The sequence below is a fragment of the Pseudorasbora parva genome, chromosome 16 (assembly GCF_024679245.1).
Source record: "Pseudorasbora parva isolate DD20220531a chromosome 16, ASM2467924v1, whole genome shotgun sequence".
Classification (NCBI taxonomy): Eukaryota; Metazoa; Chordata; class Actinopteri; order Cypriniformes; family Gobionidae; genus Pseudorasbora; species Pseudorasbora parva.
The window spans coordinates 17893366-17919363 of NC_090187.1; the positions used below are offsets into that span (position 1 = coordinate 17893366).

A 25998-nucleotide genomic window follows, 5' to 3' on the forward strand; every position below is an offset into this window, starting at 1 on the left:
AATGTCCCAGAAGCTCTCCATCAGTAGGAAACTGGCGCACCATCTCTCCACAGTAGATGTGAATGGACATGTTCCAAAGAGGCAGGAAAGAAAAAATATATACCTTGAGGAAAGAAAAAGAAAACGCAAAGAAAAAACTTGTTTATAAAAAAGATCTATCCATTATTATAATTGGCTCAATTAAATTAAAACGATAGATGTACAGTTTATATTCACACAGCAGTATCTGTATGAAAAAAAGAAGAAAAAAAAGAAATAGCCATAAGAGGGATCATAAAAATGAGCATGTTGTCTCTTTTTAATCTAGCACTGCCCTGATGAAGCAGTTTATTCTGCATGGTGTGTGTAAGCTTTTGACCACAACTGCATCCCCTATGTGATGAATTACCTCAGTCGTCAGGGTAGAATGATTGGAGAGGTTCCTTCACGTATCCCACTGAGCACATCATCTTCACTGACACTGGACTTTAAAAATAGAGAACATTTTAATAATGGTTTTTATTCCTACTTTACAGGGAATTAAACATAACTTAAATATAGATAAATAACCCAAGACCAATGTAAATTGAGAAAAGTATTCTTGCATTTTTCCTCATCTTGCCTTGCAAGTTTCAGCTTACCTCGCCCATCTCCATGAAGGATGTTCCTGTATTTACCACGCCTGGCACAGCAATGCTGCGGCTCCTTTCCTTTGGGTGTGTGGCCTGTAAAATATATAATGATTAGGGGATCTGTAAATGCACAAGTGGGAATGTATTACTTACAAATGGACAAGATGCAAAGCATTTAAAAGCTAAAGACTTGATAGTTATGTTTTAGCTTGTGTGATCAGTGTCATGGCTGGGCATAAATTCATAATTAACATTAACTTGACCTCATCAAGATGGCTCCGTGATTCCACACAGCTTGCACTGGATCTCCAATAACAAATCTGTATTGATCCTACAAAATAAAAATAAAAATAAGCACAAAATATTAAAAACACAAATAGTACTTTAACATCTTACTCTCCAAATGCAAAAAGAAAAGAACATATTAAAATCATTATTTCATTACTGGTTGTTGTTATACGTTAAGTTAATATATGGAATAAATGTATATAACGTTAAATGTCTTCTGTCCATTTAAAAAGTAGGAGATCGATTAAAATATTGTATTTACAGCAGGCAAATTCATTGAACATGCCCACACCGGCGATCACATTCCGATTTAAGAAATTATTATAATGCAATCTTAGATACATGAATATGAATAATACAATCTTAGAAACATAGGAAACATGATTAATGTTAATTCACCTCCCGAGTCCATATTGCGTCTATCCTATCTGCGATTAAACTAAATAACTACTACACTGTAATAGAGAGCTACCATGTTACGGTGAAAATGTAAAATCAAGAGAGCTTATATCAAGATATACTTACTTGACTCGTTATTTGTAGCATATAATGTCTCATCTGTAATGATCCAAACGGTTCGCTCCTCTGTTGTCTGTTCTCTTCAGCTTCATTTTCCTCACGCATCGAGATGACGCAATCATGGCGGACCGCGCATTTTTCAAAATCATGACGTAGTATTTTTGGCGCATGCGCATTGAAATATTAAGTATAAATATAAAATAAGATATTTCGTGCATTAAATGTTGATTATAAATCACTTATTAATTATCCATTTCTGTTCAGGTTGTTCTAACACACTGTATAGTTGGACTGTATTTCAGAGAACTTGACTCATTCACCTAACTAAAAGTCAATCATGTTTAGAGTCTGATTAAAATGAAATGTAGCCTATTTTAACTGAATTTTAATGCAAATTAATTTGGTTTAGATTTGTTCAACTTTTTCTTGGAATTAATGCAATTAAATGTGTGTTTAATCGCCATACAACAACATAATATTGAAAGTTATTCTACACAGATGTAAAGTAGCCTACAGTACATTAGGCAACTCCTCTCATAAAGATTGACAATGTCAAATTATGTAGAAAACTGACACTTGTAGTTGAGTTCATATGAGCTAGTTATAACATTTCAACAGTATGTTGTACTGGAGTGTAAGCGAGTGAAATTTTGAAGAAAAATACATTAACCAATGTAAATTTGGACAACTAATTTTTTTTTAAAAATCATTTATTTTCCATGTGCTTTGTCATTAGTAAAATAAGTGCACTTTATGAAACAAACTCATAATTAAAATGGTTTAAGTAAATTTAGGTGTAGACATTACAAGGTGCATTTTTAAAAAGTGCACTTAAGTGTGTTTATAAATATTGTCATACAAGTGTACTTTCTTTAAGTGAAAATTAATTATATATTATTACAAAGCGCACTTATTAAAAGTGCACTAAAGTGTGTTTATAAATATTGTCATGAAAGTGTACTTTTTTAAAGTACAAATTAATTATATATTATTACAAAGCGCACTTATTATAAGTGTACTAAAGTGTGTTTATAAATATTGTCATGAAAGTGTACTTTGTTTAAGTACAAATTAATTAGATATTATTATAAAGTGCACTAATTAAAAGTGCACTAAAGTGTGTTTATAAATATCGTCATGAAAGTGTACTTTTTTAAAGTACAAATTAATTAGATATTATTATAAAGTGCACTTATTAAAAGTGCACTAAAGTGTGTTTATAAATATCGTCATGAAAGTGTACTTTTTTAAAGTACAAATTAATTATATATTATTACAAAGTACACTTATTAAAAGTGCACTAAAGTGTGTTTATAAATATTGTCATGAAAGTGTACTTTTTAAAAATACAATTTAATTAGATATTATTACAAAGTGAATTTTAAAAAAGTGTACTTAAGTGTGTTTAGAAATATTGTCATTAAAGTGTATTCTCTTTAAGTACACTTAAGTGGCACTTAATTTTAATTATATCATATTATCTACAAGTGCAGTTTTTAAAAAATATACTTTAAATATATTAAGTGCACAAAAAATACACTTTCAATACAATTAAGCACACTTCTTTTTCACAAGGGAAATGACTAATGTAGTAATTAAATATGTGTTTAGTTCTCACCAAAGCTTTCTCTATTTTGCTGAAGATCATTAGAGTGTTACACTGCGTTAGAAGTCTGTCTGAAATTAGTTTCGTGAGGTGTCTTCATGCACAAATGCTGCCTTACAAGTCATTGTCTGACAAGGCAGCGAGGCAACGAGTCAGCTGCCTAGGTTTTCGGACATAGCCTAAGTGAAGGTGAGGAACATGGCGATGAACTAAATGACAAACAGCTGTGCTGAAGATTAATGTCCATGGAAACCAAACAAAGGAACACATGTGAATAAAGAACACAAACTAAAAGTCCATAAAAAATACTAAAAAACACAATAATATGAATATGTGTAACAGTGTGTGTCAAAATATGATTTTTTTTTCTCATAATAGTATTGCAATATTGATATTAAGATGGACACACTCCATATAAGCATAGTCTAAACAAAATTCAGTGAAGTTTGGCAAAGATGGTTAAATGAGAATGACCCAGCCATGCACATGTATACATTTTGTTCTTCAAATTGTTATATGTTCTTGTTTCTGTATGAAACAAACCACTTCTTTCAGGGACTGTCATTTCTTGTCCTCTTAATGAATATTTAATTGGGTATATTTTTTAATGAATAGGTTGAATTGATGTCGACATTAGGATAACACATTGTATATCGTGTTTATGTATGGTTTTGTCCACATTTGTGTGTGTGTGTGTGTGTCCTCATGTTATGTCCCTGTAGAGAGCATCTTCAGTCCATTACCTCTATAAAGTGCTTCACCCAGATCCCCAGTTTCCAGTTGTGGCTCAGAAGAACACTGTGCCGAGACTGAGATGAAGATGCCAGTTCTCCAGGTTTTACATTTGGTATTTTCTTTTCTTTACCCCATTCAATGCAATGAGTTTACAGACTGTAAACTCTGGAAGGACCTAGACTCAACTGTGGTCTTTAAGGAGGGCCATGTAGTTCTAGCTGGGATGTTTCCCATCCACTCCAAAGGCGTCGACCAGGAGCTGAACTTTACAAGTCTGCCGGGCCAGAGGAAATGTAGGGGGTAACAAAAAATCTGATGTAGTTCCTATTTATAAAGAATTCAAAACTGATTATTGTTTATTTTAGACTGTATAGGGTCAAAGAATAAATATCTGCTGATATGCTCAATACATTTTGTTTAGGTACTTACTGCTCTGTTTTTGTATCAGTCTGTGCTTGTATAATCTATTTTTGAGATTTAAAATGAACTAAAGCTTGATCTTTCTTCCAGGTTTAACATGCGAGTGTTCCGCTGGTCTCAGTCAATGATCTTTTTCATTGAGGAGATCAACCAAAACCCTACCCTTCTGCCAAACATCACACTGGGCTATAGGCTGTATGACACATGTGGGCTGACTGCTCTGTCTCTGAGGACTGCATTGTCTGTAGTCTCTCAACCCAAGAAGATAAGCAGTTTGGGGGAATGCTCCTCCCCAAGCATCCCCATCATTATTGGGGACTCTGGATCCACCCTGTCAATGGCCATTTCCAGAATACTCAACCTGTTTCGTATCCCGCTGGTGAGGGCAGATCAGCAAGACAAAATTATTTGAAATGAAGGAATTCTGTATTTGTATATTATTTGCCACTTTCTGTGTTCACTCCTATTTCCATCTTTCTCTGAATCTCTGTCCACATCTCTGCTTCAGGTGAGTTATTTTGCCTCATGTGCTTGCCTGAGTGACAAGCATCAGTTCCCTTATTTCTTTCGCACAATTCCCAGTGATGTTAATCAGGCCAGTGCTCTTGCCCGTCTAGTGAAACACTTTGGATGGACTTGGGTGGGCACAATAGGGGCTGATGACGCTTATGGACGCACCGGCATAGATCTGTTCACCACTGCAGTGGCACAATTGGGTGTATGTGTGGCTTATCGAGTAATCATACCCAAACTTCCAACTCAGCAACAGCTGCAGGATATCGTCAAGACCATTCGAGATTCTACAGCACGTGTTTTGGTGGTTTTTGCCATCGAAGAGGACATCAAACCAGTAGTGGATGAAATAGTTAGACAGAATGTGACTGGGAAGCAGTGGGTGGCCAGTGAAGCCTGGGTGACTTCCACTCTCATCTCCACTAAAGAGAACTACCCCTCACTAAGTGGCACCATCGGTTTCGCCATCCGCCGAGCTGAGATACCTGGCTTTAAACAATTTCTTGAAAGCATACAGCCCCTGGCTGAGCCTTACAATGCATTTGCAAGGGAGTTCTGGGAAATGCAGTTCCAGTGCTCATTAAACACTAGTCTTCCTGCTCCTTCCACAACTGAACAAGTGCATTACAGCCATAGCTGTACTGGTATGGAGAGGGTCCAGGACATTCACAGTATCTATAATGATGTGTCAGAGCTCAGGGTGACATACAACATGCACAAGGCTGTTTACGCTGTGGCACATGCACTCCATAACCTGCTTCTGTGTCAAAGAGAGAATGGTTCTGCCTTGACACAACAGTGCCCTGATATTCATAACCTACAGCCCTGGCAGGTACAGCAATACATGCCTGTGTGTATTTCAATAAAAGCAGTTTAATATGATCTGTAATAGACACATTTATGTGGTATAATATTGTGAATAATTGTTATTTTATATTATTTATATTTTAAAAATATTCGTTGTATTTTTTAATATTTGTATTTTAACTATATTCTTTTACATTATGCCACGGGTAACATTTTCTGTGCATCAATCTTCTCCAGGTTGTTGAGGTCCTGAGGAAAGTGAACTACACAAACATGTTTGGAGATTTGATCCACTTTGATAAGAATGGAGACCCCGCCGGGTCATACGACATAGTGAACTGGCAGAGAGGGTCAAATGATGGTCCGGTACAGTATGTTACAGTGGGTCGCTTTGACTCTTCTCTTTCGACAGCAGAGCAGTTAGTGCTGAACCAGGAAAAAATCATCTGGCATGGAGGAAATAAGGAGGTAAAAAAGGGTTAAATTAAGGAGTCTCATACTTGGCTGCTAATAATGAGATTTTATTTTTCTGAACAGACAAGTTCACTAATTTTTTTAAGTAGTGTTTGATAATAATTATTTAATTATTACATGTATTGCATTTAGAAGAAATTTGATCAAAGGTGACATACTTTTTTTATCAGTTCTTTAATTACTTATAACATGGTAATTTATTTGTATAATTTTTTTTCATTATTAATGTTGCTATCTAGTCTCTATTATCAAACAGATTTTGATTATAAAGTCTTCTCTCTCTTATAGATACCAGTGTCTGTGTGCTCTGCTAGTTGTCCACAGGGATACAGAAAGGTTACACGAGAGGGTCAGCCTGTATGCTGTTATGACTGTGTGCTTTGTGCAGAGGGAAGCATCAGCAATATTACTGGTATTATCATACTGACAAACGCGTACATTCAATGACTGAAATGCATCAGTTAACCTTTTTTAAACCAATTATTACAAATCACCATTAAAACTTAAATCTCCCTTTCTGTGTGTTTATGCATCTGTTTAGATCAACCTGAATGCATGCTTTGCCCTGAAGACTTCTGGTCCAATCAACGTCGCAACCTTTGTGTTCCCAAGCAGATTGAGTTCCTATCCTACTCTGAGGCTTTTGGCATGGCTCTGGCATCTATAGCCATTCTGGGTGCAGTTTGTGCGATGACAGTTGCTGTGATCTTCTTTCGCCATCGCGACACACCCCTGGTTCGAGCTAATAATTCAGAATTGAGCTTTCTGTTGCTGATTTCTCTTACTCTCTGCTTCATATGTGCTCTAACCTTCCTGGGTCAGCCATCACACTGGGCATGCCCTCTTAGACGGACTGCTTTTGGCTTGACTTTTGCCCTCTGCCTCTCCTGTCTCCTCAGTAAGACTCTCGTGGTGCTAATGGCCTTTAAAGCCACACTGCCTGGAAACAACACTGCACGCTGGTTTCGCCCCCCTCAGCAGAGACTGGGTGTGTTTTTATGTTCGATCCTACAGGGTGGGGTTTGTGTGGCTTGGCTTATCACAGCACCACCATATCCAGTGAAGAACACCTGGCTGTACCGCGATCGGATCATTTTAGAATGTCACCTTGGTTCAGTTGCCCTTTTCTGTTGTGTGTTGGGTTACATCGGCTGCTTAGCTGCCTTCTGCTTCATTTTGGCTTTTTTAGCCCGAAAATTACCTGATAATTTTAATGAAGCAAAATTTATTACATTCAGTATGCTCATATTTTGTGCTGTTTGGATCACCTTTATTCCAGCCTATGTCAGTTCCCCTGGGAAATTTACTGTAGCTGTGGAGATATTTGCCATTTTAGCTTCTAGTTATGGAGTACTTTTGTGTATTTTTGCACCTAAATGTTACATCATTATTTTCATGCCTGAGAGGAATTCTAAAAAGTTTCTCATGTCCTAAAAATGATTTACCCTATGTCATGACATACTTTTTCATAAGTTTTGTGTTGTGATGCTTTTTAACATTAACTTTTTTTTTTTTTTTACTTTTTTAAATGCATATAATCATTTTAAAAAAAGTGTCACATGCCTGTCCTGTCTTGTGTGCACTTGTGGGTTTTGTTATGTTGAGCATGTGCTCGTGTCCCTTTCAGTTCCCTCCCCCTTGTTATCTGATTATTGGTTAATTTGCCCCACCTGTTCTCCCTCATTATCTGCCTTGTTTGTTCCCTTTATAATCTCCTTGTGTTTGTCAGTCTGTGTTGGATCCTTGTGTATGTTATGTCTGCGTCTTCCGGTTCCCCGTGATTTCTCTGTTGGTATGTTTTTGAGTTATGTTACAGTTCTGATTATGTGTTTTTCCCCCTCGTGGGTTTTTGTGTTGAGTTTATGTTTTATTTTATAACAAATTATAATTTTCTCACTGCACTTGAGTCCTCGCACCAATTTCCTGTTTCCTCGTGTCCGTGACGTAACAGAAGGATCCAACCACTTGAGGACTCAGCAGGACTTGTTTTTTTTTTGTTGTTTTCGTTTTTGTTTTTGTTTTTTCTCCCGGTATCCTCCTATGGAGTGGGAGAAGAACCTGCGGGTAATGCGTTACCTGAACTCCCGGTACATCCGTCAACAGGGGACGGATGTGCAACAGTTCGCAGGCAGGTTCCTCAGGGAGGTGGACCATTTTAGACTCAATGAGGCAGAGTGGAAGGAAGCTTTTAATCTCTGCCTCGACATGCCCCTCTCTCCGGAGGTAATGGATAGTATGGGGAGTCTGGGATTCTGGGAATTCATCAACCGCCTGGGCCCCAGTCCTTCCATGGTCCCAGTGCCGGCGGATCATATGCTGGTGGTCCCAGTACCGGCGGATCGTGTTCCGGTGGTCCCGATTCCGGCGGATCGTATTCCGGTGGTCCCAGTACCGGCGGATCGTGTTCCAGTGGTCCTGAAACGGAGGAGGAGAAGGAAGTCTCCCTCCATGCCTTTTCCGGTGGTCCAAGTTTCAGTGGTCCCTGTGCCGGTGGTCCCTGTGCCGGTGGTCCCAGTGCCGGCGGATCGTGTTCCGGTGGTCCCAATGCTGGCGGATATTATTCCGGTGGTCCCAGTGCCGGCGGATCATGTTCCAGTGGTCCCAGTGCCGGCGGATCGTATTCCGGTGGTCCCAGTGCCGGCGGATCGTGTTCCGGTGGTCCCTGTGCTGGTGGATCGTGCTCCGGTGGTCCCTGTGCCGGTGGATCATGTTCCGGTGGTCCCTGTGCCGGTGGATCGTGTTCCGGTGGTCCCTGTGCCGGTGGATCGTGTTCCGGTGGTCCCTGTGCCGGTGGATCGTGTTCCGGTGGTCCCTGTGCCGGTGGATCGTGTTCCGGTGGTCCCTGTGCCGGTGGACTCCGTTCCGGTGGTCCCGAGTCCGGAAACGGCCTGGAGGGCTGTGATGGGATGCTTTGTGGTGGCAGTCCTGCATGCGTGGAAGGAGCACAGGGCTTTATCCGAAGCCCCGGAGGCAGTTCCGGTGGTCCCAGTTCCGGTGGATCGTGTGCCGGTGGTCCCTGTGCCGGTGGATCGTGTTCCGGTGGTCCCAGTTCTGGCAGATCATGTTCCGGTGGTCCCAATGCCAGCAGATCGTATTCCGGTGGTCCCAGTGCCGGTGGATACTGCTGGACTGGAGAAGTTTCCCCAACGCCCTGCTCTCCCTGCGCCGCTGAGGCGCCCTGCTCTCCCTGCGCCGCTGAGGCGCCCTGCTCTCCCTGCGCCGCTGAGGCGCCCTGCTCTCCGTGCGCCGCTGAGGCGCCCTGCTCTCCGTGCGCCGCTGAGGCGCCCTGCTCTCCGTGCGCCGCTGAGGCGCCCTGCTCTCCGTGCGCCGCTGAGGCGCCCTGCTCTCCGTGCGCCGCTGAGGCGCCCTGCTCTCCGTGCGCCGCTGAGGCGCCCTGCTCTCCGTGCGCCGCTGAGGCGCCCTGCTCCCCGTGCGCCGCTGAGGCGCCCTGCTCCCCGTGCGCCGCTGAGGCGCCCTGCTCCCCGTGCGCCGCTGAGGCGTCCTGCTCTCCGTGCGCCGCTGAGGCGTCCTGCTCTCCGTGCGCCGCTGAGGCGTCCTGCTCTCCGTGCGCCGCTGAGGCGTCCTGCTCTCCGTGCGCCGCTGAGGCGTCCTGCTCTCCGTGCGCCGCTGAGGCGTCCTGCTCTCCGTGCGCCGCTGAGGCGTCCTGCTCTCCGTGCGCCGCTGAGGCGTCCTGCTCTCCGTGCGCCGCTGAGGCGTCCTGCTCTCACCGCGCCTCCCTGGCGCCCCCTGCACTCACCGCGCCTCTCTGGCGCCCTGCTCTCACCGCGCCTCCCTGGCGCCCTGCGCTACCCGCACTGCCCTGGCTGCCTGAACTCTATGGGCCGCCCCGGCCGCTTGAACTTGGTGGGCCTCCCGAACTCGGTGGGCCGCCCTGGCCATTCGAACTTTGTGGGCCACCATGGCCTCCTGAACTTTTTGTTTTCCTCGTTCCTCCCTTGTTTACCCCTCCCTTGTCTGTACCTTCTTTGTCTGTCCCTCCCGTGCCCCCCTGGTCTGTCCCTCCCGTGCCCCCCTGGTCTGTCCCTCCCGTCCCTCCTTGGTCTGTCCCTCCCGTCCCTCCCTGGTCTGTCCCTCCCGTCCCTCCCTGGTCTGTCCCTCCCGTCCCTCCCTGGTCTGTCCCTCCCGTCCCTCCCTGGTCTGTCCCTCCCGTCCCTCCCTGGTCTGTCCCTCCCGTCCCGCCTGGGTCTGTCCCTCCCGTCCCTAGTGGAGCGTCTGGTAGCCGCTCCTTAAGGAGGGGGTAATGTCACATGCCTGTCCTGTCTTGTGTGCACTTGTGGGTTTTGTTATGTTGAGCATGTGCTCGTGTCCCTTTCAGTTCCCTCCCCCTTGTTATCTGATTATTGGTTAATTTGCCCCACCTGTTCTCCCTCATTATCTGCCTTGTTTGTTCCCTTTATAATCTCCTTGTGTTTGTCAGTCTGTGTTGGATCCTTGTGTATGTTATGTCTGCGTCTTCCGGTTCCCCGTGATTTCTCTGTTGGTATGTTTTTGAGTTATGTTACAGTTCTGATTATGTGTTTTTCCCCCTCGTGGGTTTTTGTGTTGAGTTTATGTTTTATTTTATAACAAATTATAATTTTCTCACTGCACTTGAGTCCTCGCACCAATTTCCTGTTTCCTCGTGTCCGTGACGTAACAAAAAGGTTGGATCGCTTTATAAGGTGATAACCTGTCTTGGCCTGTGGCAATGAATGCAAGTCGAATCATTTATTAATCTCAGACACTCATGCAAGTATGTTGTTCTGTCACTAGAGTGCACTAATGTTCCAGTAAAATTCAGGAAGACATCTCAATGTGAGACTCATTGGAAGCCTATAAAAATGTAAATAACACTTTTGTCATGACCACTTTCTTTTAATGAAGTACAACAGATTTATCTCTCTCTAGTTAATTTGTGAGGGAGCTGAAACTTCTGCATGTAGATCTGAAATGTTTCATTAAATACTGTATGTTCAAAACACTAAGCATAATAAGAAAATGTGCATTGCGTGAATTGTGTAAAACAAATTTCTTTCCACTATATATATATATATATATATATATATATATATATATATATATATATATATATATATATATATATATATACTTGACTTGATTGAAATGTATCCATAAGACAGAAGTTTGAAACAGTTATAAATATATATTTGATGTTCAAATACATTCATGCCCTCTGTGTAAAGATGAAACCTCATTTATGTTGCCAGACCTCATTATAATATGTTTGTCATGGTTGACCTGATCTATGTGAACTAAGGGACCTGTACATTCATAATGCTGTCCTTATTGTCCCTTGCGCTGATCAATACAACATTACAGAGATGATCCCATTCCTGACATGTTCAAGCAAGCACAGGAGGCAGAGAACAACAACCATTTCCACACATCTCTAATGGGCTGGAAAATGACTGTAAATAGCCGTAGGGCTCTAAAGCTCAATACTGTGCCACTAATGGCTAGTGATAACTTGTTTCTTTTTTAGTCATACTTATTCTCACATACACTTTACATCATTTTGCACAACTTAATTTTTCAACATACCATCCATCGTCACAAAATGTTGTCAAACCTTTTAAAACTAACAGCTAATACTGCTGTTATTTGCCTCATCGTTTGTGGCTTTATTTCAACCTTCCACGCTTGCTTCCTGTGAGGTTAGCCCAGATTAGCTTTTTTATGGTTTTAACTCTCAATGCACTATGATTCTGGAATCTATAGCTTCTCTGAATTCCAAACGGCACAAACAGACTCCTGAACCGTGGCTGAATAACACCACTCAGGCATTGAGACAGGCATGCAAAAAGGCTGAAAGGAAGTGGAAAAAGGACAAACTTCAGATATCGTATGATATCTTAAAGCAGCACTTGGCAACTTTTGCTATCGGGGTCCCCCTACAGTTGGGAAAAAATAATGTCCTCAACTACTGTCGTAAGCTCTGTCATCCTACAACAGGGGATGCCATCGCGCGTGCATTTGTTGACATGACAACCCTGATAACCCGCGCACCCCGTATGTCTATTTAATGGACGCGGGTGCGGGGCTGGTTGTAAAAATATATACAGTGGTGCGGGGCGGGCCAAATAACTTCATAAAAGCGTCAGTGCGTTGGTGCAGCACTAACAGTTGAACACTGCAGGAGGAGTTCACATGCACGTGTTCTTCTGGCGGCGCGTGTGAAATGTCTTCATCCCAGGTACAGTCAGTGGCAGATGTTTCAGCATGTCATATGAATATAATTTCATGGGTTTTATTTTTTTCAAACGCCAAATAATCGCAATGCTCACGTTTACAAGCCAGCTTCATTATAGTAGTCTATTGGTTACCGTTTTACAGAATCTATATGATACTTCAATTCAATGTTTGAGTGGTAGGTAATCACCATAACAAGCATGACAGCATCGGTCGGGCACGCCTCCTTCAGCTCACGCCGACGAGCAAATGCTGGTCTAATGTTGATCCTCGTCCTGCCTTTAATCCGATCACTTTTTTGTTTCCTCTTATTGCTTTCCTCCAACAAAACCTTTTCTTTCTTATTTGTCTATGCTGCTTCGGACATGACTATATTATCTGACGAACAAAGTTGGGCTCGCACGTCCGAATTTAAGGAAGTGTGGGTGTTGGTGGAAGTGACGTATATGCCGTAAAGCAGTCAAATTTTTTAGTTCTTTTTTTTCTCTGGTTACTACCCGAAACCCGAAGTTTAAAAGTACGATTAAAAACGATACAGACCCCATCAAGCTATGGCAGACGTGTCATTCAACCTATTGTAAGTCGATGTATCATCACAAGAGTCTTGAAAATATATTATGAAGGTTGAAAATTTACCTAGTGCTGATTTAAAGGTTGCTCTTGATAAATACCAGAAAGCTGTGAGAACAGCTAGGTCAGCCTTTTTATAGACAGACACCATAAAAATCCTAGAGTACTTTTTAACACCATAAATGCTGTGCTAAATCCAACTGGTTGTGTCCATCCGAGTCGGTGGCTATGTGTGATCAATTTTCACAGTTCTTTATGAGAAAGATATCTGAAATCAGACAAGCCATTGAACCTGCTGCATGTAATTCTGCAGTCAACTTAATATATATGGGGTCTCTTCTCTTAACCAGTTCACACCTATCTCTCTCTTTCTTACATGATACTGTAAACCAGCTAAAACCTACTGGCTCACCACTAGATGCGATTTCCCCTCAATTATTAAAACAAGTGTTTAATGAAGTTTGTCCGACATTTTAAACCTTGTTAACAAATGCCTTGCATTAGGAACCGTTCCTGACTCTCTAAAGCATGCCTCTGTACAACCCAGACTTAAAAAGCCAAATTTAGATTGTTCGGATTTGTCTAATTTTAGACCTATTTCGAATTTACCTTTTTTAGCCAAAATCTTAGAGAAAACTGTGCTCCACCAACTTCAAAATTTTATGGTGAAATACAACATTTGTGATATATTTCAATCTGGTTTTAGGAAACTAGATTCGACTGAAACTGCTCTTCTAAAAGTATTAAACGATGTCCTATTAGCAACCGACTCTGGGGATTCTGTAGCACATGTTCTTTTAGACTTGAGCGCTGCTTTCGATACGATAGACCACAATGTTATTTTATCTTGCCTAGAACACGTGGTGGGTATAAAGGGAACTGACCTATGCTGGTTTTGTTCATATCTTTCAAACAGAAGTTTCTCTGTTAACATTGGGCAATGTCACTCTGGCTCCATCCCGCTGGCCTGTGGTGTCCCCCAGGGCTCTATTCTGGCTCCCGTTCTGTTTTCTATTTATATGCTTCCACTTGGATCTATCTTTCGAAAGTATGGTATTAGTTACCATTGTTATGCAGACGACACACAAATATATCTCCCTATAAAACATGCAAATAATTTAGACACTGTGACAGCTTGCCTTGATGACATTAAAGCATGGATGTCTTTAAACTTTTTAAGTCTTAATGAGAGCAAAACGGAGGTTGTGGTGTTTGCCTCCTCTGTTGACAAAAACATTTCAAATTTAAATCTGAGTGTGCTGGCGCCCTTTGTTAAACCATACGTGAAAAATGTGGGTGTTATACTTGACAGCGCCTTAAAGCTTGATAGGCAGGTAAATCAAGTTGTTAAGTCAAGTTTTTATCAATTGTGTGTTTTGGTTAAAACAAAGTTCTTTCTCTCTTTTAATAACTTTGAAAGAGTTATCCATGCTTTTATCACCACTAGACTAGACTATTGCAATTCCCTATATCTGGGGATTGGACAGCCTTCCTTGAACCGCCTTCAAATGGTTCAAAATGCAGCTTCTAGAGTTTTAACGGGAGCACGCAAATTTGGTTGCTTCACTGGTTGCCTGTGAGACATATAATTGATTTCAAAGTACTGTGAATATTTAGTTATAATAGTTATTGGTTTTTAAATCATTACATGGATTAGCACAATACCTTACAGACCTGCTGATTGAACACCACCCAGGGAGAGTACTTAAGTCTGCAAATCAGAGGCTCTTAGGAGTCCCTAAAACTAGATTAAAGTCTAGGGGCGACCGGGCCTTCTCAGTAGCCGCTCCTAGACTGTGGAACATACTGCCTATACAAACTAGAAACAACAAACTTGATAAGGCTTATAATTCATGATTTATCTGTCTTGAATGTTGTTGTTGTTTTTATTATTATTCTATGTTTAATGATTTTCGTGTACAGCACATTGGTCATTAATTGTAATTGTAATTGAAAATTGAAATTGAAACTTTATCACTCTTGCTTTTTTTCTTTGAAAAAATTAAACTGATGTATGTGCAAATCAGTAATCTATGGATTGTTAATATTTACAATGTTACGATTTGCTGTTTCCATGGTGTTGTTGGTAAATTTAGACTTGACTCTTATGATAAAAGCTTTGCTGTTCACTTCATGAACTCTTACAGGTTATTTCTAGAGTTAAAACAACAGAAGTTGATCAAAGTGTTGTACATCCAGAATCATACAAGCAGCCCACTACATTTACCCCAGCATCTGTCACGCCTCTTCTGATAAAGAGGAACTGGCGCACAGCAAAGGTGAGAAGGGATTACAGATAAGAATGTGGGAGATGTTCTCTCTCGGCCCTGATCTTAGTTCACCAGGTCATTTGTGGCAGATCTGAAACTAAGGAATGCTTGGCTACCAGAAGAAGGTCAACATTTTTAAAGATGATTGATGAAAACAATACAATCACCTGCTTGATATGTTCAGTTTGAAGTCTGTACAGTGGACAAACTTTCGGAACAACGTGTTTCTTGTCGATGAGGCCTTCCCAGGGAATAGTCCAGTTCAACCACTACAACCATAATGAAATGACCCAATGGGGGTTGGCAGACGATTGAAGATGGCGACGTTGTGTTTGGCTAGCCGCTTGTCACTCCTGATGTTATAGTCTATGCTTAGTTTTTCCGTGATCAAGACATGGCCATTAACTTATGTCTACGATCGACAATGATTGCTTGATATTAAGACCTCCGTTATTACAGGGTATTCTCACAAAAATGCGTATAAATAGTACGAGTGAAAATAGGATCTCAACCAGCGAGCGATCCACCACCACTCAGGATGGCTCTACTCAACGTACAGTCCCTGGTAAATAAGACTTTCATTTTACATGACTTTCTTACATCACAGGATCTGGATTTTCTATTCATGACAGAAACTTGGACTAAAATAGGGACTCAAGCCCTTTTTCCGAACTTGTCCCTCAGAACTGCTCCTTTTTGAACTCTCCGTGCTCCGAGAGACGTGGGGGAGGACTGGCAGTTGTGTTTAAAAACTGCTTTTACACTCGCCTTATTCCCACTAATGTCTATGAGAGTTTTGAGGTCCAAATGTTCCTAATGGACTTTATTAATCCAGTATTATGCTCAATTGTTTATCGACCCCCTCAGGCAAGCAATTCTTTTTTAATTGTATGATCATTTTTTATTGCTGGGTAATTTTAACATTCACACCTGCTGTCCCAGTAAGCCGTTGTCCAAGGATTTTTGTAATCTTATGGACTCCTTTAACTTGCGTCAATGGGTGCAAGGTCCTACTCATAGTCATGGTCAAACCTTGGACTTAGTTTTCACACATGGTTTTTCTATCACAGATATGGAAATAAGTGACAATGGTTTTTCCGATCATAAATCTGTGACATTCAAATCCGTTCTCCCGCGCCGACCTTACAATACACCTGCCCAGGCTCATTGGATGCGTCACTTCTCGTCTACAGCCCCGGAGGAGTTTGCGGATGCCTATCTAGCAGCAGATAAATCTTTGGCGAAACTTCGGACTTCTGAAAATATTAATGCAAATGAATTTCTCTGTAATTTTAGTAATATCTGCTTGAACAATGTAAACAACATTGCTCCTTTGAAGAGTAACCGTTTAAAAAAATAAAAATCTGCGCCCTGGTTTAACGACTCTATTCGTTCACTCAGACGAATATGTAGAAGGGCTGAACGCAAATTCAAAAGGACAGACTGCAGGTTTCATGTGATATGCTAAAGGAGTCTTTGCATGGTTTTCAGAAAGCTGTTAAATCTGCTAAATCTGCATTTCTTTCTGAGATTGTTGCAAAAAACCAAGAATTTTATTTTCAACTATAGATTCAGTTTTAAATCCTATCGTGAATGTTTTTCATGATGTGTCTGATTCCTTGTGTGAAAAATCTCATTTTATTGAGAAGTCAATAAGGTTTAGACCTCATTCACCGCTGACCTCACTTGTGTCTTTTGAAATACCCAGTTTTTCGGCCACTTGGAGATTATTCAATCTTATTTCCTTGCACACATGCAAAGACATTATTGAGCATCTAAAACCGACCTTTTGTCCATATGATTTTATTCCATCACGCCTTTTTAAAGCAAATTATTGACGCCATAGGCCCTGATTTGCTGTCATTCATTAATATGTCTCTGACTACTGGTGTGGTCCCTGACTGCAAATGAAGTGATAATATTCGGTCCCAGTGATTTTTACGACCATGGGAACTTGGATCTTGGTGAACTAAGTTCCCATGTTACTCCGTATGCAAAAAACCTTGGTGTTTTGTTTGACTCGGGACTTCGGTTTGATAAACAAATTAATTCTGTTGTTAAATCCTGTTTCTACCATTTAAGACATCTTGCCAAAGTTAAATCGTTTCTCTCTGTCAAAAATTTTGAAATAGTGATTCATGCATTCATCACATCACGTCTCGATTATTGTAACTCACTGTATTATGGAGTTAACCATTCTTCCATTGAGCGACTTCAAATGGTTCAGAATGCTGCGGCCAGGCTGATGACAGGTAGTCGAAAATTTGATCATATTACTCCAATTGTTTCTTCCTTGCATTGGCTACCAGTTAATTTGAGAATACATTTTAAGATTTTAGTCCTTGCTTTTAAATCTTTAAATGGCCTAGCTCCGGGATATCTCTCTGAAATGCTAAACATGCATACTCCATCAAGGTCACTAAGGTCCGGGGATCTTGGACTTCTCACGGTTCGCAGGTCTAAATTGAAACATAGAGGGGACAGAGCATTTGGAATAGCAGGCCCAAAACCTTGGAATAGCCTACCGATTTCGATCAGAACGGTGTCATCTCTCTCTATTTTTAAATCAGTACTTAAAGAACACTTATTTACTATAGCTATCTTTTCATTATTTATTTATTTTTAACATTTCTATTGTTTTTTTGTGTATTGCCTTGTACAGCACTTTGGTCAGCCTTGGTTGTTTTAAATGTGCTTTATAAATAAATAAACAAACAAACAAGTTGACACGGTCTCTGCTGACACTTCAGGGCTTCAGATCACTGTTGTGATCGTGTCTAGGTGCAGATCATTCATCTGGATATCCATGTCCAGATCAGTCAACCTGGAAACAGAAAGACTGATATTAGTGTAGATGACATTATTCTTATGATGTAATGAGTACATTATGGACAGTTTTCCCATTTCCGGCTGACCTATTTTATGCCGCCTAACAATCATTTTACATGATTTTAATTATAGAAATGTTTATGTCTATGCCAGGTTAAAGAGATGTGTTTTTAGTCTAGATTTAAACTGACAGAATGTTACACCTGCTGCCAGTGCCCATGTAGGCCAGCAGAGGGCACTCCTCGAACTGCTATTATGGACTCAGTTTCCCATAGTTATTTGCCTGTCAACAGTGCAATCATGTGCTGCTGTTTCCTCACCTTATTATCTTTGCCTATTTATACCAGTTCAATTGTTGTAAAGCCGGGTGCACAAGGTGTGTTTTTTTGTTTTTTTTTCACCCAGGAGAAATTGCATGGAAATCACTAATGCTCGCATGGCTGCAGCTCGCAAAGTGTGAGTGGAATTATGAGCCAAGCATGTTAGGAGCTAACCTGACAAGCCAGACCCACATCAAGATGTTGGGTCTGGGAACTCAACATTGACAGGACTTAATCCGAGAGGCATGATACAAAGTAGCTTGCAACTCTGCCGTTATTATGTTAAGCCTGCCCACCAACTCTATACACAGTGTTGGGCAAGCTACTTGGAAAATGTAGTGAGCTAAGCTACTCTAAATTAAGCTTCACTACACTGAAGCTACCCCCCACCCCCCCACCCGCTACCCCCCACCCCCGGGAAATGTAGCAAGCTTAAGCTACAGCAACTGGAAAAAAGTAGTTTACTACATCTAAGCTACTTTTTATTTATATAATTTTATATTGAACCCACTTCATTCCAATCAATGCTATTTCAGTGATCAATAAAAGTCAAGCATATAGACGCACTTTTATTTTTGTTATTCAAAAACTGTCTGAAATCAATTTGGCAACAAAAACATGTGATCCATAATATTACCAAACCAGGGGCCTATTGCACAAAACTAGGATAAGGGATTAAGTCGGAATATCTTGGTGATCTTGTCATTTTTATGCAAAATTTAGTACACAGCTGTCATGTAAACATACCCTGAAGGCAAACTCATACCAAGAACGATAACAATAATGAAAGATAACTGTATATTAGCAGATAAATTGAGCCAGGATCACCAAGATATCCCGGCTTAATCCCTTATCCTACACTGTAAAAATTATTTAGAAAAAAGTCACCTGTTTGCCTTAAAATTTTGAGTTCATTGAAATTAAAATTTTGAGTTAATACAATGAACATTTTTTGAGATTTGACAACCTTTATTAAAATATCATTAAAAGATTTTGTAAGCATATTGGGTAATTGTGTGTGTTTTATTTCTGATCAATCAATCAATCAATCAACTTTATTTATATAGTGCTTTTACAATCACGATTGTGTCAAAGCAGCTTCACAGTGTCAAACAGAATAATATTGCATCAAAATTAGATTTGGCTGTACAGTCGTTCTGGAGAAAACAGTGATGTTATCAGCTTATTTTAATTTATCATATAGCGACAATGTTGGCAGATCCGTTGTAATACGGTTTGTAGATGGGAAGGAAGGAGGCGGGAACCGGCGAACGTTCAACAAACTTTTATTAAAATAAATAAACAAAATGAAAGTAAAACCGCGGGCAGCCCCTCACGGACGACTGCCCGCAAACACACAAACAAAACATAACATAAAATTCCAGGCCTGGTTCTCTCTCGTCTTCGGCAGCTCTTGCTCCTCCTTATATGCTCCCGTCACATGGCCGCGAGACGAGACCGGTGTGCCACGCAGCTGGCACTCGTGAACATTAATCACCGGCCCGCTCTCGCGGTCCCTCGCCCCGCTGCCTGTCACACCACATACCCCCATCGCCCCTCGCAGGCCGGGGGGCACTCCCGAGACTGCGCTCTACTCAACCCCCCCCCCCCCCCCCTCTCCCGGGGGGGCCGATCACGGCGGCCGCGGCACCTGGGGGTAAGGACAGAGAGGCGAGAGAAATGTAGACGGGAGCACGAGGAGCCCGCGGAGCCCGCGGACAAGAGAGGGGAGAGAGGGAAAAAAGAAAGAAAGAGAAAAAAAAAATTCTGGTCCGGTTCCCAGACACACTGCCGTTCGGCCCTCCGCCCGCTCTTCCTCGCGGTGCTGTGCGATGGCACTGGACGCCTGGTGGGCAGCTCGATCCTCCTCCGCCACCTGGCGGCAGGCGGTGACTCCTCCTTCCGAGGGACCCGGCAGTGAGCCCCGCGCTCCCTGCTCCTCCCCTATCAGGCGGATGGCAGCAGGCTCCGGCCCCCGGCAAGCGCGGCGACTCCTCCGCTCCCTCTCGGATGGCAGCCACCCCACCTCGACCCAGGGGCACGGCAGCGAGGTCTCTGTCCCACCTTTCTCGCTCCAGCACCATCGCCTCGGGCAGCCCTCGCGGTCCTCATTCATCCGCGCTGCCCGAACTCCTCAGCACCGCGATCCCCCTCAGCAGCGAGGGCTTTCCGACAGCGCGTCCCTCCTTCCTCCCGGGCTTCGGCACCAATGTAATACCCTCTCCGCGCTCATTACTGGAACAAGAGACAGGTGTTATTAATCTGCTTCCAACCCACTCACTTACCGCTCGTCCCGCGGCTCTCTCTCCCGCTGCAGACCTCGCTGAACCACGCCCCCCTTGCCACATCCGTATTATAGTTTATAGAATTAATTAAAACCTAAATCATAAATTTTATCTGTATAACTAGTTGAATAACTTTGATCATAATTTTAGTGTCCCCAACTGAGCAAGCCAAGCCAAAGGCTACAGTGGCAAGGAACCAAAACTCCATCAGGGCATGATGGAGAAAAATAAACGTTGGGAGAAACCAGACTCAGTCGGGGTGCCCGTTGTCCTCTGGCCTTTAACACATCGTGTATTTATTCTGGCAACCTTACAGGTCAGAAATCATATTAGATTGGATTACTTAAAATTTCAGGGTATCACGGAAGAGACAGGTTTATTTAGGATGGTGCGTCGATTACACAATAGTATGAATACATGCGTATGCCATAGTAAAGAGATGTGTTTTTAGTCTAGATTTAAACTGACAGAGTGTGTCTGTTTCCCGAACAATGCTAGGAAGACTGTTCCAGAGTTTAGGTGCTAAATAGGAAAAGGATCGACCGCCTGCAGTTGATTTAGATATTCTAGGTATTATCAACTGGTCAGAGTTTTGAGACTGCAATAGACGTGATGGAGTATAATGTGTTAAGAGCTCGCTTAAGTACTGGGGAGCTAAACCATTTAGTGCTTTGTAAGTAATAAGCAAGATTTTAAAATGTATGCAATGTTTAATAGGGAGCCAGTGCAGTGTTGACAGAACTGGACTAATATGATCATACTTCCTGGTTCTAGTAAGAACTCGAGCTGCTGCATTTTGGACAAGCTGGAGTTTGTTTATTAAGCGAGCAGGGCAACCACCCAGTAAGGCATTACAATAATTCTGATGGCGCAGTGAAACATGCCAAATAGTGCTATTTTCATGATTTATAAAAATTTTATGTGGTTCAGATACAATAATATTTTGAGTTTCTATTTATTAAACAAATTTCCTTCATTGTATCAACTCAAATTTTTAATTTCAATAAACTCAAAATTTTAAGGCAACCAGGTTACTTACTTTTTTAAGTTAAACCAACAAAAACCAACATTTTTTTTTTTACAGTGTAGTATTGTGCAATAGGCCCCTGGTGTCGAGTGTGTGTGTGTGTGTGTGTGTGTGTGTGTGTGTGTGTGTGTGTGTGTGTTTGTTCATCTTTATGTGTATGATATGCATACACAACTGTGTTTGCATTTAGGCTCAATTTAGACTTGGGCACTTTTGCAGGACAAACTGTAAGTTAATATACAACTCAACTTGTACAAAAAAAAGTCCGGTCCAGAAAGAACAGTAGCAAAATAATTAAGACCTGCTCCAAGCAGTACCAACATGGCAAAAAAACAAAACGTGTGTGTGTGTGTGTGTGTGTGTGTGTGTGTGTGTGTGTGTGTGTCTGTGTTCTATCTCCCACACACATAAAACAAGTTTAATTCATTCATTCATATCAAGAGGTGGCGAGGCTGGACCCCGATACTTTTAACAAGAGGTGTTTATTCAAGAGACACAATAGATTTTAAAACTTTGCAGTTTCTCTTTTGTCACTGCGCGGATGATGCATGTGCAACAGCGAATTGTGCGCTAGGAAAAAAAACGTTAACTAGATCCCTATCCCGTCTTCACACGCTCACTGCCAAATGAGTACTTTGAAAGTCTCGCGCGCGCATCTGTGCGCGTCTGCGCGAGGCAGAAAGGAACGTAGAAAGTGAAGTATATCCGCGTTCTTATCAGTTGTGTTTCCAATTTGAGCTTGATCCTCAGAAATGCTTGGGAAAATGTAACGTTAGCTTGTGTGGACGCTACCGCACTACTTGATCAACAGAAGAGCTTCACTACTGAAAAGCTATTTCATTGAGAAAACAGCAACGCTACCACCACGCTACTGAAAATTGAAGGTAAGCTAGTAGCGTCACTACTTGTAATGACGCTACTGCCCAACACTGTCTATACACAATGTGATTGGCCTGACCTGAATTTGATCTTCCAGCTCAGAAGTCTATTGAGAGTTGCTAGACTACACTTGCGGCAAATTAGATTTGCTGCCGCTAGGGTGGATCTAGATTTCTAGGATTGTTATGAGCTACTTAAAAATAGCGATGTAACCACATAATTGATGAGAAATATAATTTCACGAGTTCACACTTACAAATAAGTCAGATAGAATAAATGGTGTGCGTATTTGGCGTGCTGTCCGAGGAGAGGGCTCCGAGCACGGTATTTGGCCCGAACCCAGAGTACTCCCCCCATATCTCTGGTTAAGAATGTTAACCAGGTGCGTGTGAGGTAGAAGGGGTGGTGGAGGGATGCTGCAAACTTTGTCAAGGAACATTGGTGAGTTGACTGGGTATTTATGTGATCCTCCACTTGAGCTGATTGGTAGACATGTTGATTACTGATTGTTGACAGCTGGTTGGAAAGACATCATGATTAGGTAGATCATTTGAACGTGCTTCTCCCGAACTTAGTTTTTTAAGAAACATCATGTAGTGATCCAGTGGTGGAGCTTTTTATTGCTGAAAGTCACGGGGCGGCGTTGATAACAAGTTTCCGTGCTCCTGAAACTGAAGCGCGATCTCAGCTCTCTGTATGTGAGTGACGTTGGCGCGTGTGTGTGCGCATGCACTTCATAATGAAAACAGCACATTTATATAGAACGGTGATTCATCTGACTTGGAACTACCTGTGCAATAAATTATTTTATTGTACACCTTGCAGCCAATCAGAATTGAATATTCAGACAGACCATGGCAAAAATTGCTTTAGTCATTGCTAAACTAAAATGTTATTTTATGATTTTTTTAAAATCAAAGTAAACTAAAATGTTATTTTATGATTTTTTTAAAATCAAAGTCAACACGACTTTTTTCCTCAGATAAAGCAAGGAAAACGACACATTTAGGTAAATAGGGAGACATAACCGTCCTTTCTTGGAGGTGGAGAAACAAAGTACTTTATGACCTGCAGTATTTCTTATAAAAGATTTAAAAATGAAAGAAATTAAAGACTAGATTATTTTTTCTATTCAAAGTTTTAATGTAAAATGTTTTTGATTTTAACATTGGTCTATGTTTAAATGTTTTGCCACTTGCGTGAGCAACATATAAATATAAAGTATATTTAATATAAGTATATTATACTTGAATCCACAAGATTCAGTGTTGCCACCCCTCATATCAATCAATCAATCAACTTTATTTATATAGCGCTTTTACAATCACGATTGTGTCAAAGCAGCTTCACAGTGTCAAACAGGATAATATTGCGACAAAATTAGATTTGGCTGTACAGTCGTACTGGAGAAAACAGTGATGTTATCAGCTTATTTTAATTTATCATATAGCGACAATGTTGGCAGATCAGTATTATAGTTTATAGAATTAAATAAGACCTAATTCATACATTTTTTGGTTCATACATCTCATAGTTCCTAATTCATACATCTCCTAGTTCTCATGCCACCCTCTTGCCACCCCATGAATATTTTTTTTAGATCTGCCCCTGCCTAGAACAAATGGCACAGTTCAAACACACTGGTATGTTTATCAAAGACTTCACAGCTAGTGAATTTTCTCCATAAATTTTAGATTTGTGTGAACTATTTAATTGAAACTAGTGTACAATGTTTTAGGTGGTACAGGTGGACAACAATGAACATTACAAATAAACCAATCTTCAACATATCATGCAAACAACTTGTAATCTGTGTTCTATGTATTGTTTATATAGTATTTTCTAATTTGTACTGTATTTAATTCACCAGGACAACTTGAGGTCTTCCACAATGCCCTTCTAATGTACTGTCCCAAAAGATTGCACTTTGAATATGCATCAATGCAAGCGCGAACAATGTTGGCAGTCATGGACCACAACGAGAACCACAGCACACAACGAGAACAAGCAAAACAGCGTCTGGTAAATACTAAAAATATATTATGAACATTATACCCCCCAAATACTTCAGAGTTTTCAGCCATACATGTCAGTGTTGATCTGTATGTAATTTATCGCCTAAATATATAAATTAACATATTTATCTTTTACAACATAACACATTTGCTGGTAAAAAATGGCATACTTTAATGAAGCCCTCAGAAGCCCACCCTGCTGGTTTTCATTCCAGGTCTCCAAAGACACAATGTGGTTTTCGAAAAACAATTTAAACAATGGATTGCCAGACCGGTCTACCAGGAAATAACTCGACATGAGTCATTCAGAGAAGGCAGGATCCATAGGTGAAATACCACGACCCCTAATCCCATTTCAAAGTTCCCAGTTTGGCTGCTAACATCGCCAGAGTTTCAAAACCAAGGAAGGAGGATGTCATTGCCGGACACACATCACGGTTCACAGGTCCAGACTCATAATGGTATATGATTATGAATAAATAAATGGCCCACTTAGCATTTAATATGCCTATATTTTATTCTGTCACCACTGCCATCCAAAGTGCCTTTTTTTATTGCTGTATATTGTTTTTATTATTGTTATACAGCTATTGTAAAATAAATAACAATATTTTTACAATTCAGTTTGTGATTTATCTTGTTCTCTTATTTCTCATGTGGCTATCAGCCTTGTATGGCCTACAAGTTGTAGAGTAAAAGGTATTCAATCTTATAATGGACCATATAACCCATATACCCTAACCCTGACTACACACCATATGTTGGCAGCAAAAAAAAAAACATAAGTGTAAATGTTTCAATAATTTATTTGAACTAGAAAATATTACAATAAATAAAAAGCAAACCAAGGTTTCTCATATTTTCAAGATAAAAAAGCTCTGCTGTCTTGTAAGAGGTCAAAGGATGGAACCTGTGTGGGCAGTGAAGACACTACGTTTTCAGTTTTCGCTTTTGATAGTTTACATCAACATTTATGCATTTGGCAGACGCTTTTATCCAAAGCAACTTACATAGCATTGAAGGTACACATTTGACCTTATTGGCAATTCTTGCTTTCGCTGGGAATCGAACCCATAACCTTGGTGTTGCTAGTGCCACACTCTACTGGTTGAGCTACAGGAAAGCTACAGGTGAACATGTAAAACTATCATAGGTCAAAATCACTATGCTAACACCCCAGGTACATACAGTCGAACAAGCTAATGCCCTGAATGAACACTTTGCACGATGGGAGAGTGACGGGCCAGCAAATCAAATCAGCCTCGATGGAGGAGCAAGTGAACCAATCAGGGTTAGCCGTGAGGAAGTAGGGCAGATCTTCTCCCATATAAGGACACGGAAAGCTGCCAGCCCTGACAGGCTGGAAGGCACCATCCTAAAGAGCTGCAAAGGACAACTGAGTCCAGTTTTTTGAGGACTGTTTCAGAAATCACTTGACACACAAAGTACCAAAGATCTGGAAAACAGCAGAAATACTACCACTTCCTAAGAAACCCAAACCAGTTATACTGAACGATTTTAGACCAGTGGCACTTACTTCTGTTGCTATAAAGTGTTTTGAGCAGTTTATTTTAAATCATCTAAAACCACAAACCTAAGCATTTATGGACGCATTACAGT

At 41.1% G+C, this 25998-nt stretch overlaps 1 protein-coding gene and 2 long non-coding RNA genes across 3 annotated transcripts; 2 read left to right on the plus strand and 1 right to left on the minus strand.

Annotated features, from left to right (window-relative positions):
• Positions 1-385: 385 nt before the first annotated feature.
• LOC137043611 (uncharacterized) lies at positions 386-1624 on the minus strand. The gene is made up of 3 exons (XR_010898538.1): positions 1425-1624; positions 621-942; positions 386-465 (listed from the first exon to the last, which is right to left on the minus strand). It is a non-coding gene; the product is annotated as an uncharacterized lncRNA (long non-coding RNA).
• Positions 1625-3737: 2113 nt separating this feature from the next.
• Positions 3738-7407, plus strand: olfcw1 (olfactory receptor C family, w1). The gene is made up of 6 exons (XM_067419621.1): positions 3738-4059; positions 4270-4558; positions 4688-5524; positions 5737-5967; positions 6262-6385; positions 6515-7407. Exons 1-6 carry the CDS (start codon positions 3839-3841, stop codon positions 7405-7407), a joined length of 2595 nt encoding a protein of 864 aa, XP_067275722.1. The 5' UTR covers positions 3738-3838.
• A 15530-nt stretch (positions 7408-22937) lies between these two features.
• On the plus strand, positions 22938-24942 carry LOC137043714 (uncharacterized). Its single transcript, XR_010898561.1, has 3 exons — positions 22938-23061; positions 24234-24385; positions 24594-24942. It is a non-coding gene; the product is annotated as an uncharacterized lncRNA (long non-coding RNA).
• The last annotated feature ends 1056 nt before the right edge of the window (positions 24943-25998 follow it).